Source organism: Mesoplodon densirostris, chromosome 8 (assembly GCF_025265405.1).
Source record: "Mesoplodon densirostris isolate mMesDen1 chromosome 8, mMesDen1 primary haplotype, whole genome shotgun sequence".
In the NCBI taxonomy this organism is placed as follows: Eukaryota; Metazoa; Chordata; class Mammalia; order Artiodactyla; family Ziphiidae; genus Mesoplodon; species Mesoplodon densirostris.
This window is the reverse complement of record NC_082668.1, coordinates 62,111,138-62,134,058: the sequence shown is the minus strand read 5'-3', so window position 1 is coordinate 62,134,058 and position 22,921 is coordinate 62,111,138. Positions and strand designations below refer to the sequence as shown.

General features: G+C 35.2%; 1 protein-coding gene across 1 annotated transcript in view; it reads left to right on the top strand.

The window, feature by feature from the left end:
• Positions 1–22,921, top strand: part of LRP1B (LDL receptor related protein 1B) — a 1,545,691-nt gene that overhangs the window by 764,917 nt on the left and 757,853 nt on the right. The window contains exons 16-18 of the mRNA XM_060105953.1: positions 9,451–9,591; positions 13,768–13,893; positions 20,383–20,499. Of these exons, the coding sequence (XP_059961936.1) occupies positions 9,451–9,591; positions 13,768–13,893; positions 20,383–20,499 (384 nt within the window). The remainder of the gene's footprint in view (positions 1–9,450; positions 9,592–13,767; positions 13,894–20,382; positions 20,500–22,921) is intronic.

Sequence of the window (22,921 nt, the reverse complement as noted above, 5' to 3'; positions counted from 1 at the left end):
TCACCAATTAAGTTCTATTTCTATTATTTTGAGTTTCAACTATTAGAGATGAGGAATCTGGCTTCATTCATTCTTTTCTCTTTATCTTCCTTAATTTCAGTCCTTATTATAATTTAGGATTTCTGACAAGGAATATTATTTTGAATTATCAAACAGTAAGTCTCTTTAAAGATGTTTTAACATTTATAGATTTTTGATCAACTTTACAATATTTTCTTTTAGGCCTGGATCAGTGCTTCACTAGTTGTATTGGTTAGTACTCAAACTTTTAGTTCTTCATTGTTTATTTATTAATTATCACTGATGTATAGGATAGATGGAGTATAATTTGAAATAACTTCTTCAAGATGACTACAAAGAATGTATATTGTAGAGTTCTGTATTCCAAATATGTCTCCTTTGCCTTTATATGTGAATAGCAATTCTTCTGGATATTAATTGTTGACCAAACAAATTTTTCTTCAAAATTTGACAAATATTCTTTAATTAGATTTTGAGATAATATACTTCAGAGCACAAATATGAATTTTACCCATGGGCAAGGTTTTTTTCCCATTTTTAGTAGTATTTTTTAAATTGCCTATATATTTTCCTATTTTCCTGTATAAAATAATTCTCTGAGGTGTACTTTCTTTGATTCATCATCAGATGGTATCCCTTCCTTTGTTCTGTGGCATTATTTAGTAATTTCCATTTGGTGGTTGTTTGCATCAGAAGAGAAGAGATCTACCAAGACCCATAGTTTGGGAATAGACAGGGATTAAGCATTGCTTTGAATAGCATAAAGTCTGCCTGGTAGATTAAATCTTATCTTAGTTATCAGGATAAATGGTATGATTTATGTTTACATTTCATAGTATAATTTCTCCAACAGATTCTTCTAAGATTATTTTTCTGGTACAAAATGAGATCCTTTGCTATTCCAGCTGAATGATTTTGACATTTGAACAGATTAAATGCACACAGACAGACTCACATACACACACAAACAGTAACCTTTGTGGACCTCCACCAGGTCTCATCCTGCCTTTGCTGTACCACCAGAATTCCTCTCAAGGATGGAAAGTAGCGCGGCAGTATCTCCTTTTTATGGTAGGCACAGACCTTACAGTCAGTACGGGAGGAGCAAAGGACCTTTTTTCCTACCTAAAAATAGACAAGCTTATTCAGTTTCTAGTGGTATAACTTAGAGAGGCTTCTGATTGAATATTTAAATCTAGTCTTCTTGGTCTTGCAAAAACGTCAAAATTCACTTAAGATAGTGTCAATAGAATGATCAAGAGGCTGAATTCTCAAGGATCTTGTGAGTTTTCATTCTTTATCTTTGTTTTCATCATGGGAATTTGGAGGGAGAGCTTATACATCAGGTACTAATCTCTAGATGGTTGTTACTCTTTAAATTTTCTAATTAGTTCTTTAATTTTAGTTGTGTGAGTTATAATTACTTGTATTGTTTGCCTCCAAATTATATTTCCTATTGACTTCATTCTTATTCCCCGTTAAAAATTTACAGATTCCTTATGAGTTGGCATATATATGTGCATATTGAGATTGATTATACAAAAGATTTATCACTGGATATCTCTCTGTAAATAAAAATTAGGTGACTTTTGGCTTATAAAGAAATACTGTACACAATATTGGTCATGTAGCTGATGTTAGGAGATTCGTTATGATAGTTCACATGTGATTATATATCTGGTGAAAATTAAATGAAAGTTTTCTGAGACTATTGGTGTCTTTTTAATACTTATAATGCATTGATGAGTTAATCCCAATGCAAAAAAAAGGGGATTAAAAAAGAAGATTGTTTTACCTATAGTTGTTACATGAAACAATGTTAAATCAACAAAAACAGGTGAGTTTTTATTTGAGAATTTGTTATTGCATTTAGTTGTCAAAATTTTTACTAGATTTTTAATATGGCATTCAATTTGTCTAGGTTCCTTTCAAATATAATAGAAAAAATCAAGAGAAATGCTATAGTAACTCATTTATTGAAAAGAAGTCAAAGTGTGTTCATATAAATTATTCCAGTTACTATTCATTAGTAAAGGTTTTTATAAGGAAATTTCATCCTTAGTTTGCAGATGAGGAAATTAAAGTGCAAAAGGACTACAAATAGAGTTTGTGGTTGCAGAGCATAGGGCAAAACTGATATCAGTGTGTCACTAAGCTCTCATTAATGCTGAGTTCTCTGGGCTTCTGACATAGTTCAGGCTAGATTATAGTTTTGTGAACTAATCTCAACTGGATTAACTCTTTAATCTGGATTAAATCTAAATATGTATGTAAAACAAAAATACATGTTGCAACCACTGAGATACGATCATCCTGGTTTCAGTCATCCTCAGTGAATTGGCATCAAATGAACAAAAACCCATTGGCAGATGGTCAGGCCAGAAATAAACACCAACGGTTGTTTCTCAATGAACTTGTAGCAGAAGGCAATGCCAAAAGAGGCATTCACACAGCAGAAAAATATTGGCATGTTACATGATTGACTGAGGATGAATTCTAATGCCATACCTGGAAGGAATCAAGAATGAGAGGAGGCTGGACTCTTTGTCCTTGTGAATTTTGTGTGTCATGGTCAAGTCTTCTCACAATTAGAAATGAGGCCTGGTGTAGCATAGTAACTGGAAACTTATTGCCCTGGAGAAGCATGTGGAAAGCCAGTTGATCAATTATCAAGTGAGTTTTTTTTTTTAATTTATCTTGATGCCTTTGTAGGGAAAAATCACAGCATAGAAAATTAATACATGACGACAAGAGTAATCCTGAGAAAGGAAGTTAAGCTCCTACAAAAATAAAATAATGATAGTCACTATTTTTTTTTTAAATAGCAGCATAATTTTGTCTAGAGTAATGAGACAGTAACATAGTAATTCTTTAAATGCCTCTTTAGCGGCCTGGACAGAAAAAGAAAAGGAACAGAGCTTTCCAATATGCCTTAGTCCCAAGAAAGCAACTTAAACATTTCCCCAAATATTGGTCATCCAAGGGTAGCATTGTACAGTTATATGTCAGTGATACTCTGTGACCTCCTTCACCTTCTGGAACACCAGATACATTACTCATCAAAAACAGTGCTCCTGGGCTTCCCTGATGGCACAGTGGTTGAGAGTCCGCCTGCCGATGCACGGGACACGGGTTCGTGCCCCAGTCTGGGAAGATCCCACATGCCGCGGAGCGGCTAGGTCCATGAGCCATGGCTGCTGAGCCTGCACGTCCGGAGCCTATGCTCCACAACGGGAGAGTCCACAACATTGAGAAGCCCGCGTACCGCAAAAAATAAATAAATAAATAAACAGTGCTCCACCATGCCTGAGCCATTTATCTGTTCAATTGGGACAAGCCTTATGTTCTAGGATACATGCAGTCTAAAGTGTAATAAAAAGTTTAAGGCAGTAAAAAGTTTAGAAACCCCATCCAGATGAATATTTATGGCCTTCTGTGCATAGGAAGATTATGTCCCACTTAGGTTAGCTGCTCAGAAGACCACTCTATCTAATGAAACGTCATCCTGCTATGATCTAAAGGAGAAAATTCCAAAACCATAGCAGCATTTTTCACGCTACCTTCCAGTATAGGCAATCTTATACAGAGTCATCCAGCAAACTACAACTTCAAGTTTTCTTTTAGGTTTTTCTCTTTCCCTGCTCATATCAAGGGATAGTTAAGAAATTCTGTACTCCCAAAATGCAAGATACAGTTTGTTAAGAAAATAAACATAATATGAAACATATAAGGACAATAGGGAAACTTTATTTTTATCCTGGGACTAATGCTGTTATGATATAGTCAAGAGCAAATTATCAATTGAGAGAAGAGACAAGAATCAGTTTAGAATAGATTACCACACTGAGGTTGGAAAGAAGAAAAGCCAAATTAGAAATATAGACACTTGTTCATGGGCACCACAGCTTATTAAAACAAGGCCAGGGGGCCTCCCTGGTGGCGCAGTGGTTAAGAGTCCGCCTGCCGATGCAGGGGATACGGGTTCGTGCCCCGGTCTGGGAGGATCCCATATGCCGCGGAGCGGCTGGGCCCGTGAGCCATGGCCGCTGGGCCTGCGCATCCGGAGCCTGTGCTCCGCAACAGGAGAGGCCACAACAGTGAGAGGCCCACACCACAAAAAGAAAAAAAAAAAAAAAAAAAACAAGGCCAGGGACGTATGTTATTAAATCCAGTCGCTGAGCTGAGATCCAAAGAGATGATTCAAAACTAAAATAAAATAAAAATGGTTTATTAGTAAGGTTTCTTCATTTACCTCATTGAATCTCGACATTAGCTCTAGCAATCACTCTAGCAGTTTTTACCAAAGAAAGTAATTAATTCTAGAGTGCATATTTCCCTTTGCAGTGTATTGACAAGTCATGCAGATACCTTCTAATTCCACTGCTCTAACAGCAGGTATCATAGGATGTGTGAGAACTGGCAGTTCCTTGCCAAGCATGCCATGATTCATGTCATTTTATTCCTGATCCTGGTTAAATTAAAGGACTGTTTATTTTTTATTTTTTTTTTTTGCGGTATGCGGGCCTCTCACTGTTGTGGTCTCTCCCATTGCGGAGCACAGGCTCCGGACGCGCAGGCTCAGCGGCCATGGCTCACGGGCCCAGCTGCTCCGCGGCATGTGGGATCCTCCCGGACCGGGGCACGAACCCATGTCCCCTGCATCAGCAGGCGGACTCTCAACCACTGCGCCACCAGGGAAGCCCAAGGATTGTTTATTACTTTGTCAGTTTTCTTCCTGGTGAGATAATGTTGTAATATTTTTACTAGAAGTGACCCTGGCTGTAGAATTACAGGTTTTGAATTCAGTTTTCAAATTCACAGTGCAAAGTACAACTCTGAAGCAAAGCTTGTAAGAATAGCATTTGTTAATATATGGAAAGCACTTTCTTGCTGTGCCTACATACCCAAGTGCAATATGGGTTTTGTCACATTAAGCATTGGAAGCAAGTGACGTACATGGAGCTTTTCCTGTATGTTTGCTTTCTTGGTTGGGGGGGAACTTTATCACTCTTTCTTTCTTTCTAGCTACATATCAGCCTTTTTTCCCTTAAATTAAGCTAACTTCTTTCATGTACTTGGGTGAAAGGAGAAGAGCATTAGCTGCTGAGCCAGTTGAAGTAATAGTGTTTTCCTGAAGTATTTATTCAGTCTCCAGAGGTAGAATCTCTCATTATAATAATGGCTGTAATGTAGAATTATCAGTCTCTGTTAATTCCAGTAAGTTGGGCAACAAATAATTTTGAACCTCTCCTCTACAACTAGTTCTTTTCTAGGCACTGTTCTGTTCTGTATGTGGCATTATCCTTCCTACATTCAAAGACCTCATAAAAACAGCTAGATGTGTGAAAGTTTATTATAAAATAACTCCTTTATAGAAGTTTGTACAAGGTGTACAGGACACTAATCTTATTTTCTTATGAATGCTATTCCCTCTTTTAATGATGCCAGATATACTTGCTTCATCATCTTGTTGATTCTTGCAAAAGTTGGTAGATTGCCTGGCCATCAGCTAGGGTCTTATGATAGATGATGTTGCTACCCAGTTCCACAGTTAGGTCAACGCTGAGAAAAAGACCATGCTTTGGGATGTCTAAACTGCCATGTTATCCAGATTATCACCTATCACATTAAATTTTATTGTGATAATGGACATTGCTGGCTCAAAAATAACCTGTCTTTTATCATTATGTATCCTGAGCAAACCTAGGCAGCGTTGATATCATGGTTTCTCTGTGATATAATGACTGATTCCATCTGGGAGACTTGGGTTAGGGCTGGCTTACATTAATGATGCCGATTGCCCTGGGAGACTTTGAAAATCAGAATCCAGTATCTTAAAAAAATTATTTACTATTATGAAAGGTCTGAAAGTTTCCCCTAGTTGCAATCTAGCATGTTAGCCCACCAGCGTTTCATAGATTTAGACAGAAGACATGCAATCCTTTGATCAGACACAAAGGATTTTATTACTCATGGCAAAGCAGGTTGCTGAAGTTTCATGTGCACCTTGGTTCTTCTTGCCCTACCCCACCTCCACATCATGTGAGGACCAACCTTTGCCCTGAAGAGAGACATTATCTTTACTATCCTGGTCAAGAAACAAACTTACTCTCTGCTCTGAAAGGAAGCTATACTTCGATCTTCCAAGGCTGTTAGCTGCATAAACATCCTTGAAAAAAAGGTCAGTATAAAAGCTGACACAAGACATGTAGAAACACCATGGAGAAATGCCTCTCCAACAAAGTACAGGGGTTAGAATAATTGTAGACAAACTTTAAAACATCAAAAATATTTGTATATGTTTTAATGCATCTGTTATTGCAGATATAAGCAATGCCTAACTGCTGTTACAAGTGATATTGATACGTTTGAATGACATTGATATAAATCATCATCAGATGCAGTAGATATAAAAAAGTTATCTCAGGAGGTAAGCTCTACTGGTTCTCAAGCAATTATTCATAACCTATAATGAAAAACGTGAATGGAACCTTAGACATCACTGTCATCTGTTTTTGAAAATTTCCACATTTATATGAGCAAACATTTAAAGATAACTGACCACCCACATACATTTGAAACAATGTTTAAATCAAGTTTGGAAATTCTTCCTATTTGCATTTATTCCATAATGATTGGCATATCACTTGAAAAACATTTGAAACCTAAGTAGACTTAGAGACCTTCTCTCTAAATTGATTACATTAAAGAATATTTAGTTTAGAAATATCAATTTTCTAGGGTAGTTTGTCTTTCCATAAACAAACGAATCTTCTTAAATATAGGTATAATTATTCAGAAGAAACTATAATTTCACTCTTGTATATGGATACTTTTGATCATTCCTTACAACTGTGGGTTGAGTTATTTGATCAAATGACCCCGTGAGAGCTAAGCCTTTTAAATTGGTAGGATTGTTATCAGAAGAGAATTTCTTCTGTATGGTTTCTTGAGTTTTTCGATCCTCAAGCTATGTAACAACGGAATTGACTTACTATTTCTTTGGAGTAAACTATAGAGAGACTACAGAAAATCTTAAAGCTGAACTTAAGTGGCAAGGAAGCTGGTGACATCTCAAATCAGGTTTCTTGTCTGATGGAAAATTTTTTAAAAAACACTGAGAGACTATTGACTGTTAAGCTTAATAATTATACAGTAGAAATTAATCAAACTACTAGTTCCAGTTCTAAGTTGGGCTTATATAGAGTCAAAAGAAGAAACTATACCACCCTCAAAGACCTTAAGGTCTAATTGAACAAACAAAACTCAAAATAAGGGAAATTTGCATGTTATCAATGGTCAGTTCTAGAGATTTGAGAGAAAAGCTTGATCCTAGAGATGGTCAGACACATCCCAGATTACACCTCCACCTTTTTTTTTTTTAATGTGTGTGGGTTTTTTTGTTTTGTTTTTTGGGTTTTTTTTGCGGTACGTGGGCCTCTCACTGTTGTGGCCTCTCCTGTTGCGGATCACAGGCTCCAGACGCGCAGGCTCAGCGGCCATGGCTCACGGGCCCAGCTACTCCGGGGCATGTGGGATCCTCCCAGACCGGGGCATGAACCCGTGTCCCCTGGATCGGCAGGCAGACTCTCAAACACTGCGCCACCAGGGAAGCCCTCTTTTTTTTTTAAATTAATTTATTTTATTTTATTTATTTATTTTTGGGCTATGTTGGGTCTTCATTGCTGTATGCAGGCTTTCTCTGGTTGCGACGAGTGGTGACTACTCTTTGTTGCGGTGCGCAGGCTTCTCATTGTGGTGGCTTCTCTTGTTGCAGACCACGGGCTCTAGACATGCAGGCTTCAGTAGTTGTGGCACATGGGCTTAGCTGCTCTGCAGCATGTGGGATCTTCCTGGACCAGGGCTCAAACCGGTGACGCCTGCATTGGCAGGCGGATTCTTAGCCACTGCGTCACCAGGGAAGTCTCTACACCTCCACTTTGTCTTGAGTCCCATACTCATTCCCAGTTGCTGCTATAAAAAGGCACCCTGGGGTTGAATAAGAGACCCAATGATCTCTCATTTTTGTTTTTATTTATTGCAATTTCCTATTTGAGATTTGTTCTCTTTCTTTCTCTCTCTCTGAATATGTATATATATGAATATGTATATATATAATATGTATATTTACAAAATTTGTTACTTTCAAGTGACCTTACGGAAAGACAACAGAGAAATTGCTGCTTCTGCATTTTGTTGCTGAAAGAGATTAAACGGGGGAAAAATTACTGTCAGTTCCTGTGTACAGTGTCCGCTTGTCTGAGAGGGGACAGAAGACACATAGGATTACCTTTGACCTAACTAAATATTTCATTCACCACACTGATTATTTTTCACCCTCAAGGCCTTAAATAAGAATCTGGATTATATGGGATGCATTTCCTTGCCCAGCCCCACGCATAATTCTCTGAAGCAGATTCTCTGCAGTTATGGTTCAGCGTCACATTCCCTCTTCCATTCTTTGCAGCAGGGAAAACGTAAGGGTTAAGGGAGTGAAACACAGAGTGTTCTGGAAAAGCCACATATGTTTTTCTCATTATTCCTTATTATTGGAGTGCATATAGGTTTTGTGACAGTTCATCAGTCCAAAGCAGTTACCCAAAATAAAGCTGAAGTTTATCAGAACTTGGGTGGAAAAATTAGCTTCTGTTTCTTCTAGTAATAAACCAGCTTTTGATAATTCAACACCTTTTTCAGTCCAAGAAATACAAATCATTTACTTTAACCATTGCCACATTCCCTTCACTTTTCAGACTCTACTGAATCCACTCAAAGAGAACAGAATAACAACACTTCCAATTTGCGAATAAATCCCAATCAGTGGAATTCCTAACATTTGATCAGAGAACATGGGATATATGGAACATAGATTCTGAGTATATAATCATTTTGATTAACTTAATACTTCCTTGAATACTTAACCACACCTGAGTTGTTGTTGTTTTTTTTCCACTTGCAGACCAGCGAAGTAAATACAGCCATCAATGCTGGGTTCTATTCCCTTGTCTTTTCACTTTGATTAGTTTTTGGTGTACTTATGTGTAAGGTGGAGTTAGTAAAATTCTTCGCCGTGCCTTCTTCATAGGTTTTCATGATGATCAGCTGAGATTATGAATAAAAGCTCTTTAAAAAGTAAAACTACAAACAGCATAAATATAAGATGGTATTGTATTATTGTTGTTATTATTTATTATTTTGGAGACAGTTGCTTAAAATGAATTTTTAGAATTCTTAGTAGAATAATTATTGTCTGAAAAACCTAAATTTTTCTCATTTCCAGAGAAGGTTGCCACTACAATGTTGAGATGTTTTCATATTCTCTATAAAATGAAATGAGATCAGTATTTTGTTATTATAACAAAATTTACATTTTAATGAACTGAATGTATCTAGTATTGTTTATATACCTTGGATTTGTTTTAACCGTAGTTAATCCTGGAGAAGAATTACCTCACATTTGTAAAGCTGGAGAATTTCGCTGCAAAAACAGACACTGTATCCAAGCTCGGTGGAAATGTGATGGCGATGATGACTGTCTAGATGGAAGTGATGAAGATTCAGTCAGTTGCTGTATGTTCTCCTTCAAGTTATGTTAAAACTTTCTGAGTCTTTGAGTGTGTGAACTATCAAAGCAGTTTGGGAAAATCTAAAAATATCATTGATGCAGATTGAACTTAGCTTTTTTCTTTTTTTTAGTCATCTTTTTGTATAGAGATTAGAACTTAGATTATCTCCTTTGCATAGTTTTAAAGCACTGTTTTTCTCATCCTTCCCCATCTTTGAGTATTACCATTTTGCTTGCTCCAGAAATTCTCTTCTTTCCTATTTTGTGCTGTCAGCGCCACCGTACCATTGTTAGAAGGTTGCTATAGGAGACCCTTCGGATCTCTGAATTTAAAGATGTGGAAAATCAATTTAAACTCCCCCAAGGCAGAATTACTCGTACAGAAGGTCACGATCCACTCCATTGCTCCTTGGCAACAGAGCCTTGAAGGTGCTCCAAGGAAACAGACATGAGTTTGGAATATGTTATTACCTAACTTCACTGGCTCAGTACATAGTAGGAAACACATAGGGACACTCAGACTATTAAAGAAGTTAAAGGGTTGATTTTTCTCCCTTTTAGCTTCTATTTAGCTGTTTATCATTTGCTATAATAGGAATAGTTTCATATTTCTGGTAGGGATGAAGAAATGTCCTACAAATATGGAAGGAAAACAATTTGAGAAGCAGATTAAGTAAACTTTTGAAAATACATTTGAGAAGAATCACTACCTGAATGGTTTTGAGAGATATGAAATATTTTTATATGAAGAGAGGTATGTGACAGACATTTACCTTGTGTCTTTTGATTTGACTTATATATATTATTTTTAAGAGAAAATGATTTTTTTCAGTTAATACATTTTTTCAGTTAAAGTGGCTAAACTAATTGAGAGTTAATTGGCAACCCTCCATTTTCCTTTTTATTTCAATCAAGAATATAAAAATAAAGTTTTAAAGATTCCTTGTTAAGAATGAACAAAATTGGTTTGAGCATTTATGGCATAAAATTTGGGGACAAAATTCCAAGAATATGGACTTTTAAAAATATTTTCAAATTGTAAAAAATACATAATACATAAATTGTAATTAATACATAAATCTAATACTACTTTCTCTTAATTTCCAAACATGGACTCTGACTTCAACATTATGAACTTCTTATTTTCAATCCTATTACTATCTATTCTCTATAAAGTGTGCCACAAGTAAAATGTTAAATACTAAATTAGCCAAAACTTTTGGAGTGGGAGGAGAATTTCCTCTAAGGGTAGATTTTTTTTTCCTACTTTTTAAAACAAACAATGTATTATTTATTTATTTATTTATTAATAGATCTTTATTGGAGTATAATTGCTTCACAATACTGTGCTAGTTTCAGTTGCACACCAAAGTGAATCAGCCATATGCATACATATGTCCCCATATCCCCTCCTCTTGAGCCTCCCTATCCCACCCCTCTGGGTGGACACAAAGCACCGAGCTGATCTCCCTGTGTTATGCTGCTGATTCCCACTAGCTACCTATTTTACATTTGGTAGTGTATATATGTCGATGCTGCTCTCACTTCACCCCAGCTTCCCCCTTCATTAGATTAATTGCCTCATTCCTCATGACTCACAATGTTTACTCACAGTTACAGTTAATGCTCCCTGCATATCAGCTCCCTGCATAGTCACAGAGTGCACGAGTAGAGCACAGTTATTTCATCCCAGTATTTAGGAGTTAATCCTATAGGTCCCTGTTCTGTGTGATTGTTCTTTTCACCAACTCATAAAGAAACTCATCTCCTCTATGTGTAGAGGGGGAATTACTACTGTTAACTGTAATATTAAAATTCCTAGTCAATATTTTTTTCTTTCATTATTTTCATCATATCACCCAAACCTACACCATGGCCTTTTCCTGGTGTCTTCTACTTTACGTATAGGCCATATTCAATTCTATCAATAAGTCTCATCTTTTTTACCTCTTAAGTAATTAATTTTTTATCCTTACCTCATCTAAATCTTCACTGTATAAATTAGCCTCCTACCTGAGATGAATGCAGTGGGTGCCCTGCTGTTACTCCTACCACTATTCTTCCCTTAACTAAAAAGCCCACTTTCCACATTGCTTCCAGAGTGGTATTTGTAGAATAAAATTTAATCTTGTCATTTCAATAACTGCATAACCAACAAGATAAATTCTAAAATCTATTAACTCCACAGAACGTACTTCATGTTATGTCTCACATTTACGTTTTTAGCTTTAAATGTCTATCGTGTATCCACTTAGCCTCTTTGTCCTTGTCATGCTGAACTACATGTAAATCTCTAAAAAATGTCCTTCTCTTTCTTCTGTGATATTGCATTGTCTGTTCCCAGTTATGGAGTTCACCGTAGTTTACCATTACCTCCATAGGGAAGTCATTTGTGAACACCAAATATCTCCTTCTCGATACAGCCCAGTTGAGTTAAACATCTCTTGGATATTCTCTTATTATGGTAGCTGCCAAACCATATTGCAATTTTATGCTTACTTATTTGATGCATCTAATAGGTGAGAAGACTTCCTGAGGAGACACACTATGACATAGCATCTTTTTAGTCTCAGAGTCTAGAACAGTAACTAGCATGTGGATGAATGAATGACTGAATAAATGGGGCAATGGAAAACTAAACATCTCTGGCCACCTCCCAGCAGTATGGTGTTTTCTTTAAACATTGCTTGATTCTGAGCAGCATTAGATTCCTGGGGTTCCATGGTTAATATTTCAGCACTGCATAATTCATTTCAGGGCATTATTTTTTATTGTAAGTACTCATAAGCTTTGACCTTGAATTCTGTTATCATTTTACTTCTCAACTCCAAATCACAAGACAATGGATTGTATTTGGTCCTCCTTTTTAACCTCTCATTTATAACACTGTGAAAATTGCCAGGGTCTTTGATCAAGCTTCACTGAAGTGCTTATGCATAGTGTTAATACTTTAAAATGTTGACCCTCTAATATATTGGATGACTTTTATCCTCCTGAGCAGCTATTCTTGCTAAAGTCCCTGAAGTGAGTAGAAAATGTTAATCATGCTCAAATACCAGAAAACTTAAGGTCCTTTCTTCCTGTTTATTTACTTATTTTTTACTATGTATGAATAAAAACTTCCAAAAAGTGATAAAACCACTTTATCACTAAGGCTACTTTAAATGAATAGTGTTTTGTAGAAACTGACTAGAAAGGAATACATTTTCTATGCAATAGCATGATAAAATGGCCATTTTTCAAATTCTAAATAAAACTAGTACCAACATTTATTTTTACCATACAGAAGTGCAACTACTGGGCACAACGAAAATTACTTCAGAAAGAATGTTGAAGTTATGAAATAAATACTGAAGATCATGCCAATTCAGTTAGGAATTTAGCCTCCAGAAAGCAGGACAAATAATCACAGGAGGTTAACTTTAAGATGGCCTCCTGTTGTGCTTAGATATTGGAAATTTAATCCTTAGCTGTGCTCAGCTTCCCATATGAGGGTTGGTCATGTCCTCAGTATATTTTGTGGCTGCATGTTTATTTGTTTATATTAGGGGAAAAGAATCATGATGATTATTTTTGTTATTAAAATTATTCAGGATCTTATATTTAGCATCAACTCCAGGTCACAAGTGATGCATTTTTATTTTTCGAGTTTTCTTTCCAGTCCCAGAAAACATTGAGCAAAACATAACAAAATTAGGCTTATTTAATGTTTCAAGAAGTGGATGTGTAGTTAAAAATAATACACAAATATTTTTGATATATGATTAAATTATTTGACACATACTTGTTGCATTCCACATTAAAATTTGAGGTTAATTTTCAATGTTTTTGGTAAAAAATCTGAAGTTCAATCGCCTATTGTGATAAGTAATGGGAAAAGAGACTTAGCGGATGTAGTTGGTTTTACTGAAGACATGAAAAATGAGTATATTCCCTTTTATCTGAACTTTAATTCTTTGATATTTTCTGTAAAACGACTACATTTTAACAGAGCCTAGAATGTTATTATTTTGTATAAAATATGAGACAGTGAATGACAGAAGATATAGATTAATTGTACTATAATATTATAATTACCATAAAATGACTATTCCTTAAAATAATCATAATTCCTTAATCATAATTTTATCCAGTTTTAAATTGCTCAACTTACTTCTCCTCTCCTCCCTGCCTCACCCCAGTCAACCACAGCTGCCCTGATGATCAGTTTAAATGCAAGAATAATCGCTGTATCCCCAAAAGATGGCTTTGTGATGGAGCTAATGATTGTGGAAGTAATGAAGATGAATCCAATCAAACTTGCACAGGTAAATGTTTGCTTGGATATATACATAAATCTCCTCCAAAGTTAGTCTCCATAAAAATGCTGGTCAATGCCTTGAACTAAGCTGACTTTCCTAGTGCTGATGATCTGATTTTTGCAGTAGTAAATGAATTCAGAGTTTGATGCCACAAAGGCTAGAATACAAATTATCTTCTACTTTATCTTTGGGTATGATTCTGCTTTCCAAAGTAATTTGGCACTTTATCTATTCATATGAGTTGACTGTTGATACACTACTTGGACAAGACTTGTCCCTGCTAAATCTTACTTGGCAATGGAGGAAGAAGTTCTTGAGTATACTGTGATGTAGGCCATCTCACATGGAGAGCTACATTTTTTTTTAAACCTTGAAAAAATAATTTATGTATTTTATTTAGTCTGCTGTAGAATACCTCTGTAAATTGTTTTCTGATACTGACATATTATTTATGTGGGATAGTTGTTTTTTTGTTTTTTTTATAAAGTTCCAAGACCACTAAGCCTATTTATATTTCCATATAATTTATCCCATTGCAGTAAATCTTTGAATCCCTAGCTACATTCTCATTCTATGTGACTTTTAAAGGAGGATTAGGGATTGACTAGCTAGTTACAGTAGTAGAAGTGAAAATGCTATGTATAAGAGCAAATAAAACAATCAATCCTAATTAGTAAGATTTCTAAGCCACTCCAGACCTTCAGTCCACTAGAAAATAGAACGCCACTTGCTTGCACCTCAAATGCCACTTTAAGTGATGGCTGCTTAGTTTGCCACTCACTACTGGGTCTTCTTGTCAGTATATTTATGATAACTAATATGGTCACTGTACACCTTTACAAATTGAATAAAAAGAGCAAAGAGAAAAATAAATATGGCTTTTAGCTTTGAAAACTATGTTGTCATGTTACAATGCATTTCCATTTTGTTTTACTAAAATGAATAGGTCATATAGCTCATTATATTGGAAAAATATAGCAAATTCATTAGGTAATTTCCCTGGCTGGGCCATTTCTATACATTTCTAGATATAGGTGTGTACATGGATATGTGTCCTAGATAAATTATTTCCCATAAGGGGATTATTTTGTAATTTCCTCCACTATTCTGTAACCTTTGACATTGTGACTACTTTATATCTAAAAGAATATGTTTTCCTACAGAAGCCAATTTTCTTTTGTTTCTTTGGGATTTATCCTTCATGGATCTACTAATTCAATAAATATTTATCACAGCACTGGGGACAGAATGAGGAAAAATACGTAATACCTTTCTTTAAGAAGCTAAGAGCTAAGCTGAGGAGAAAGACATGTAAACAGGCCATTCCCATGCAGTATTCAAAGTGCTAAGTTGACCCTCAAATGGGAGCACGTAAAGGAACAACTAATTACTCTTTGGCTATCATGGAAGGCCTCCTGAAGGAGGGGATGTCTAAGCTAAGCCTTACCAAAAAAAAAAAAAGCTTAGGAAAAATGACTAAATAACTGTTCAAGTCATTTAATTAGAAAAAAATAATCTGATAAAACCATGTGTTAACAAGATTGTGGAAAAAAGGAATCATCATACATTCTTGGTGGATAAATTGATTTTCTACATTGTAAAGCAATTTGGACAAATCCAATAAATGTGAAGATGTGCATAGCTTCAAGTCTATAATTCTATTTCTAGGTTTATACTCCAATACCTATGCACATAGAGATGCGAATAAGAATTTCATTGTTTTAACACTGATAATAGTGAGAAATTAAAACAAGCCAAATGCCCGTTACAGGAAAAAGGAAATATATGCATGTATTTCCATATATGCACATGTATATACATATATATATTCACTGTTATATTCACATAATAGTATGTTATTCATAATTAAAATGAAAAATTAGAACTCAAATATCAACAGGAATTAATTTTAGCAACGTTAACCAAAAATGTTGCAGAATATAAACAATTCAGTGCCATTCATATGAAATATGAAAATACAAAAGAGTTCTATATGTACTTATTGATTTACAAATGTATAAAAATAGGAATAAAATATGTATGGAAATGAAAAAAAGAAAAATTAAGGATAGTAGTTACCTTTCTAAAGGAGAGAGGGAAATGTGATTGGGAAAGATTACACAGGGGACTTCAAATGTAACTATAATACATATTTTTTAAATAAAACAAAATATCTGTAGCAAATATAGAAAAATATTAAGATTTGATAGAGCTATATGATGACAAACAGGTATTAATGATATCATTCCCAATACTTTTCTAGATGATAGAAATAATTTACTGAAAAAACAATGAGTGATTGATGAGCATAAATTATGGAGGATGAGGTGAAGTCCGTAGAGGGTGGAGGGTCGGAAAGTGTGCCTAGAAGGGAAACAGCATATACAAAGCGGGCAGAACAGAGCTAATAGACAGGGCTTAGGAGTTGTTCTCCATCAACAACAAAATGTTTTTGCCTACTTTTGAGGGAGACCCAGAGGACAAAGATGAGAAGTACTTAGATTTGAAATTTTTTTTTCCCCATAGTAATGATGAAGATCTGTGGCTTCATGCCTAGGCCATTTCAATCCGGCTTTTTTCCCACAGCATAGAACTCTGGTTTGATTACATAATATTTGTTCTTCTCATACACCCCACAAATTTTAACTAAATTCAAACTAGACAGATATGATTGCATTAAGAAAACCTGGTGTATTAAAAAAAATCAGACTTTTTTACAAGAGAAACTGAAGAGTATATTCTTATATGACATAGGTTTTGTTTAAATAGAACACTTTGATTAAAATACAGCACAGGGGGCTTCCCTGGTGGCGCAGTGGTTGAGAGTCCACCTGCCGATGCAGGGGACACGGGTTCGTGCCCCGGTCCGGGAGGATCCCACATGCCACGGAGCAGCTGGACCTGTGAGCCATGGCCGCTGAGCCTGCGCGTCCGGAGCCTGTGCTCCGCAACGGGAGAGGCCACAGCAGTGAGAGGCCTGGGTACTGAAAAAAAAAAAAATACAGCACAGGTAAAGTTCAGGAACAATGTGTTAAGCTCTGTTCTCCTCCTCCCCCTCCTTGCTGTTCCTGTACATTGTGGGATTTCTCACTGCCACATGACTGCAGGGGAAGCATAATTAGTGATGTGTAGAAAAAATTCGCATCGTGACAGTGAATTTCTGATTCACTGCTAAATAAACAATTCCACTGAGGAGGTGTAAATTTCCTCCTCATTAAAGCAGCATTTGCTACAAAATTAGAGTCCTCTGGGGCTGCTCTGCTAATCTCACCTCCAAAGTAACTCAGAACTGATGGGGACAAGAACTGAGAAAGTAAAGGTTGTGTCTTCTTGATACAAATCTAGTGATTAAAAGGTGATAATTTAGTCAATCTGATTATATCATATAGACAGATAGTACTTGTAGATTTATGGAATGAAGCATCTTTCTTATCTGAAATCAGTTAAATTTGCCTGGTAGACTAAGCAGATCATTTTCTCCATGACTAGAAAAGACAATGAATTCATATATTTTATAATAAGCCAGTAAATACTCTTAGAAATAAGGGGTCATATAAGTTGTTCAAGCATCTGAGTTAATGAAGTGACACACAAATTCCTATCCCATAACAGTGTGAGGTAGGTCATCCATGTGAGATAGGTTTCTAGGAATCCTTTCTCATTCTTCTCTCTAATCAGCATAGCAGTCCTGATGAAAGAAGACAATCTGAGAAAACTTGCTAGAGTTAAACCCGAATGACTAGGAGAGTGATATAAGGACATCGAACAGAAAACCATTGTATTGAAATTTTAATATACTCTTATTATGGGTCAATTAGAGTTTAATGGAGATGAAAATATATAATAATATCTTTTTTTAAAAGCAAGAAACAAGAAAGACCAAAGGAATAAAATAGGTAGGAAATGAGGGAGGAAAGGAGAGATTTAGGAAAGAAAGAAATGTAGTGAGAACAAAAGAAACGAGAAAGGGAAGCAAAGAAGGAAGGAGGAAGGAGGGAGGAGGGTGGGTGGAAGGAAGGAAGAGGGAGAGATGGAAGAAAGACAGGAGGAAGAATTGAAAAGAAAACTGTCTTATTAAAGTTCTCTTAAAACTCAAAAGGTAAAAAGTATTTACTGCAACCAGTGAAATGATACAGAGACCTGTAAGAAAAAAATTAATAATGTGTCTCATAGCTATATACCCCTTCCCACCAAATAAACCAAAGCCAACATCTTCACGCTTCTATAGGCCAATGCAAATATATACTTATTTTTTTCCAAGTAGGCATGGTTTTGTTAAAATTACCTCGGGACTTTGTTGATTTAGCCTAAATGTTAGAGTAATTTAGCAGAAAATCCATTGGGTTAACAAAATAAAATAATACAGGAATATTGAACCCTACTTTAAAATTTCAACATTGAAAACTTCAGAATCGTATGTGTTTGTTGGACTCCTTAAACTCTGTTAATCTAAAGCAACTTATTTGTAAAAAGGGAAAAATCAGATATTACATAAAATATTTTAGATTCAGGACCCTTATCAACATAATCAAAGCAAAATACATACTCTAACAATTTTCCTGGTCTTTCTAATTATAGCCACTGAGAATAGAAACACTATATCCAATCTAATATAACAAATAAAGCCAGAAATGTTTCATTTGTTTTTCTCAAGTAATCCTTTAAATATTCACCAAAATAGGTATACATCTTTACATAGCAAGTACACTTTTCTTAAAGGAAATAACTAGTATATGACTTTTAAGAAATTATTTTAAATGACCTCTGAAACCCTAATTTATGGAAACCCATTCTACTGTGTTCAGATGACTTTGAACCATACTCTATTTTATACCAACTATCAGTATTAAAGTTCACAGGGTGTTTTGATGAAATAGGAACACATCCTTCTGATTCTCAAGCCCAGGAAAAAAAGAGGACATCTATAAACTAAGCAATGTTCTCTAATCATAATCACAGGAACTCAGACCCTAATTTTTCCTCAACTGTCCAATCTTTATCTCACCCCAATATTGATAGGTCTGAGTGTCCCCTTCCCAACATTTCCCACTCTTTCCTTTGGTCCAGTAAAAAGAAGGAGTGCTGGTATACTGATAACTCAGGAAAACAGGTTTGTAGCTCAGAGTGACAGAAGGAAAAAAAAAGAAAACCAAACATTTAAAAATAACTAAGTATGTGATTTGCAGAGACGTGGAAGGACCTAGAGATTGTCATACAGAGTGAAGTAAGTCAGAAAGAGAAAAACAAATATCGTATATTAATGCATGTATGTGGAATCTAGAAAAATGGCATAGATGATCTTATTTGTAAAACAGAAATAGAGTCACAGATGTAGAGAACAAACATACGAATACCAAGGGGGAAAGCTGGGGCGGCAGAGGGGGATGAACTGGGAGATTGGGATTGACATACATATACTACTATGTATAAAATAGATAACTAATGAGAACCTACTGCATAGCACAGGGAACTCTATTAGGTGCTCTGTGGTGACCTAAATGGGAAGGAAATCCAAAAAAGAGGGGATATATGTATACATATGGGTGATTCACTTTGTTGTACAGCAGAAACTGACACAGCAGTGTAAAGCAACTATACTCCAAAAAAAGTAGATAAATAAAAAATAAAAATAAGTATGTAACAAACTAACACCCGGGAGAAGAATTAGGGAAGCTATCTAGGCTCTCATGCTTTCAAAAGTTGATTTGATCATAATAGAAAAAGGCAATCAAACCCCTTGTAGAACATAACCCTTTCACTGAATAATTTTAAAGCACTGCCTTCGGCTACCAGAGAAAGCAATGTTCCCTGTGTGTGTTCATTGAAACCCTTAAGAGAACCCAAAGCAAAGTTCATTAGTATACTTTGATTAAAAAGTCATACATCTTTATATAACTGTGCTTAAAAGTAAGCTTTAAAAAATCCATTTTAAGGCTAAATGTATGTTTTAGAAAATGTTTTCTGCATTGTTGATCCATACTTGAAATCATTTGGAGATCAAGAAATAAATGCATTGAAAATGTTAGAGGACAAAGACAATTCTGACCCCATAATTGGAAACCAGTTACCCTGATAGCTCCAAATCCTTCCTCCTACATTGCAGCAAGTTTCTTGATTTATTGGCAGAGGCTATGCAAAATTATTTTTTGTTAATTAAAAGTTGGATGAAATTTAATTCAGCCATATATTCATAAGCATGTGCTGGGCAAAAATTGTAAAATAATGAATTCATAGCTTCGTTTATGGAAGTGTGTGAGGATTACAGAATATCTTGTCACTTAGCATTCATTTTATTTGAAGGGCAAAGCATGTGAACTTTAGAAAAGGCAGGCAAGCTAGCATTACCAAAAATTTAATAAAGGTTTATTTTAAAAATATGTAATAGAGCAATGTAACATCTTATGTGTGAAAGGGTTATTGCATGATCTATTTTATCCTTAATGTTGTTCAAAAGGCCTCTAAATTTATTCTTTGTACATTAATTGATTATTTTAGCCAGAACATGCCAGGTGGACAAGTTTTCTTGTGGAAACGGGCGCTGCATTCCCAGAGCATGGCTGTGTGACCGGGAAGACGACTGTGGGGACCAGACCGACGAAATAGCATCTTGTGGTAAGTTGCGAGTGAAACATGCTGTTAGTGGAGACGGTGTCAAACAGAAGATTCTATCACTATAATCTCTCGTAAAAGGCTATTTATTTCTCTATAAATGCAAGTTGACAAGGCAGAAGATCTGTTACTTTTTATTACTGCCTTTTGGGCCTGAGTGTGTACTTTAATGATCACTGCAGAATATGTCCCATTCATGAGGCAGTAACCATAATCCTTGGCTAAAATAAATGGATCCAAACATTGCAGATTTTAGTAGGAGGTGGTTATTATTAGGCTAACAGGACATTCTCAAATGTTCATTATTAATCTTATGTCTATAATGATTAAGTTTTTCAAACTGAATAGCTCATCAAGTGACATTTGGAGTAAATGAGGAGGACATGTTTCTTGTTTGTATGCATATGTTATACTCTTGGAGCAATAAACTATACAGGCTGAGAATACATAGTTGGTAAACCATTTGTTTCATTTCTATAGTCGTATAATTCTGAAGGACAAAATTTTTATTAGTTTAAAACGTTTTTTGTTAAGAACAAAATTCCTAATCACTTTCCACTGATCTTCCTACTTTTGAAAATAATAAATATTTATTATTACATAAAGTTGCAAATTTAATTACCCCCATTTGTACCCATGTATCAGTAGGTTGTATTATCATTTGTCTCAGTAATGTATGGTGAAACATAGTAAAGGAATGAACCAGGTTTTCTAAGGCTTGTACTTTATTTCAGGCATGGCTATGGATTTTTAAAATTACTATGGGGAAACATGAGTTAGACATGCATAGCACATTTATTAAAATAGAATACAATTGGGTATATATTTTTAATAATTTGACCCCATGTTATAATATTTCTAACAGTAGGGAAATAAGAAGACATTTTTGTAACCCTTGAATTGAAATGGCTCTATTTAGGGCGTGCATTCTCTGTTTACCTAAAATTTTATTTTTTAAATATTTTTTTATACTAAGTCCCTGTAGACATTTGAGTTTATAGCCTCTGTTAAAGTAAAGATAAAGTATTACTAATTGACAGTTGACATTGTAAAGAAGATAGTAGAGGTGTTGCAAAAAAAAAAAGCAATAGAGAATCATACAATTAATTGTACATTTTACATGTAGAATTTCCAAAGCCTGTGATTGAACAGTGTATCCTCTCTCCTTTCCAATGTCCAGACTAATCATGTGGCTGGGTCTGCTTCTAGACAGCTCTATTTTTTAGAAAATCTTAAATGCTTTTCTGTTCTTAGTATCTCCATCCAGACTATACCAGAAAGGTAATGAGAAACCTGAAAACATTAAATACAGAGAAACCCTGGAATCAAAGTTCCAAGTCAGATAAGAAATGCCATGGAAACAATATAGACTAAGAAAATACATAATGAACTCTTTAGAGAATTTCGATTAAGACTTTGATCTGACTTATTTTGAGTTACAGGTCTAGAGTAAGACTTTTTCCTTTATTTTAATGATAACTTAATTGAATCAAAGGAGAAAAAAATTACCTTAAAATTTCAATAATAAAAAAATAATTATACCAGCAAACTAACATAATTTTCATGAGGGGAGGGGGAAAATGGGTCAGAGGGAGTCCAGACACATACTTTCTTACTGAATCTTTACAACAAATCTATTAGAAACATATTACTGTCCACGTTTTACAGTTAAGGGAATCAAAACTTAGAGACATGAGTAACATGCATGAGATCACAAAACTAATAAATAGCAGGACCAAACCATGAATCCAAGTGTGCTTGAAACTAAAACTCAGCCATTTCATGTTGACCTTGTTTGGGAGCCAAGAACAGGGTGCAAATAGCGGGCAGATAATGCCATTATATTATACATATCCATAAATATCTTATTTAAATGCACATCCACCTATAGTGAGTTTCATTCATTGGTGTGCTGGTAAATCTTTCAACATCTCCTAGTGGAGAGGAGCCCTGATCTAGTGTTTGCCTATTTTTGTGGTGTAAAGACTCCCACCAATGCCTATATCAAGTTGCCAACATGACTCTCTGAATGTAGAATTGGGAAAAGATGTGCAGACCAATATACAGTATTTCTGTGGTACAGATAAAATTGACATAAATAACTTCAAAAGCAACATAATTAGAAAGTTATGAACCTTGAGTATTAATTACTCTTGTTTGCAATGTTATTTATTTAATTATAAATTTATATTTATTATTATTATTTAAAATAATGGCTGTGTGCTTAACAACTGACTCATAGAATCCTTGAAAATTTAAGAATCAACTCTGCAAGCTGATACAAGATGCCTCCAGTATACCACAGGATATGTACACATTATGAAATTTAGTTGTCAAATAGTATAGTTCTGAAATATAGAAATTTTAGAGAATGTCAGTAAACCACATGGGTTAGTCTCAGTACCATTTCTTCTTTACAACATAA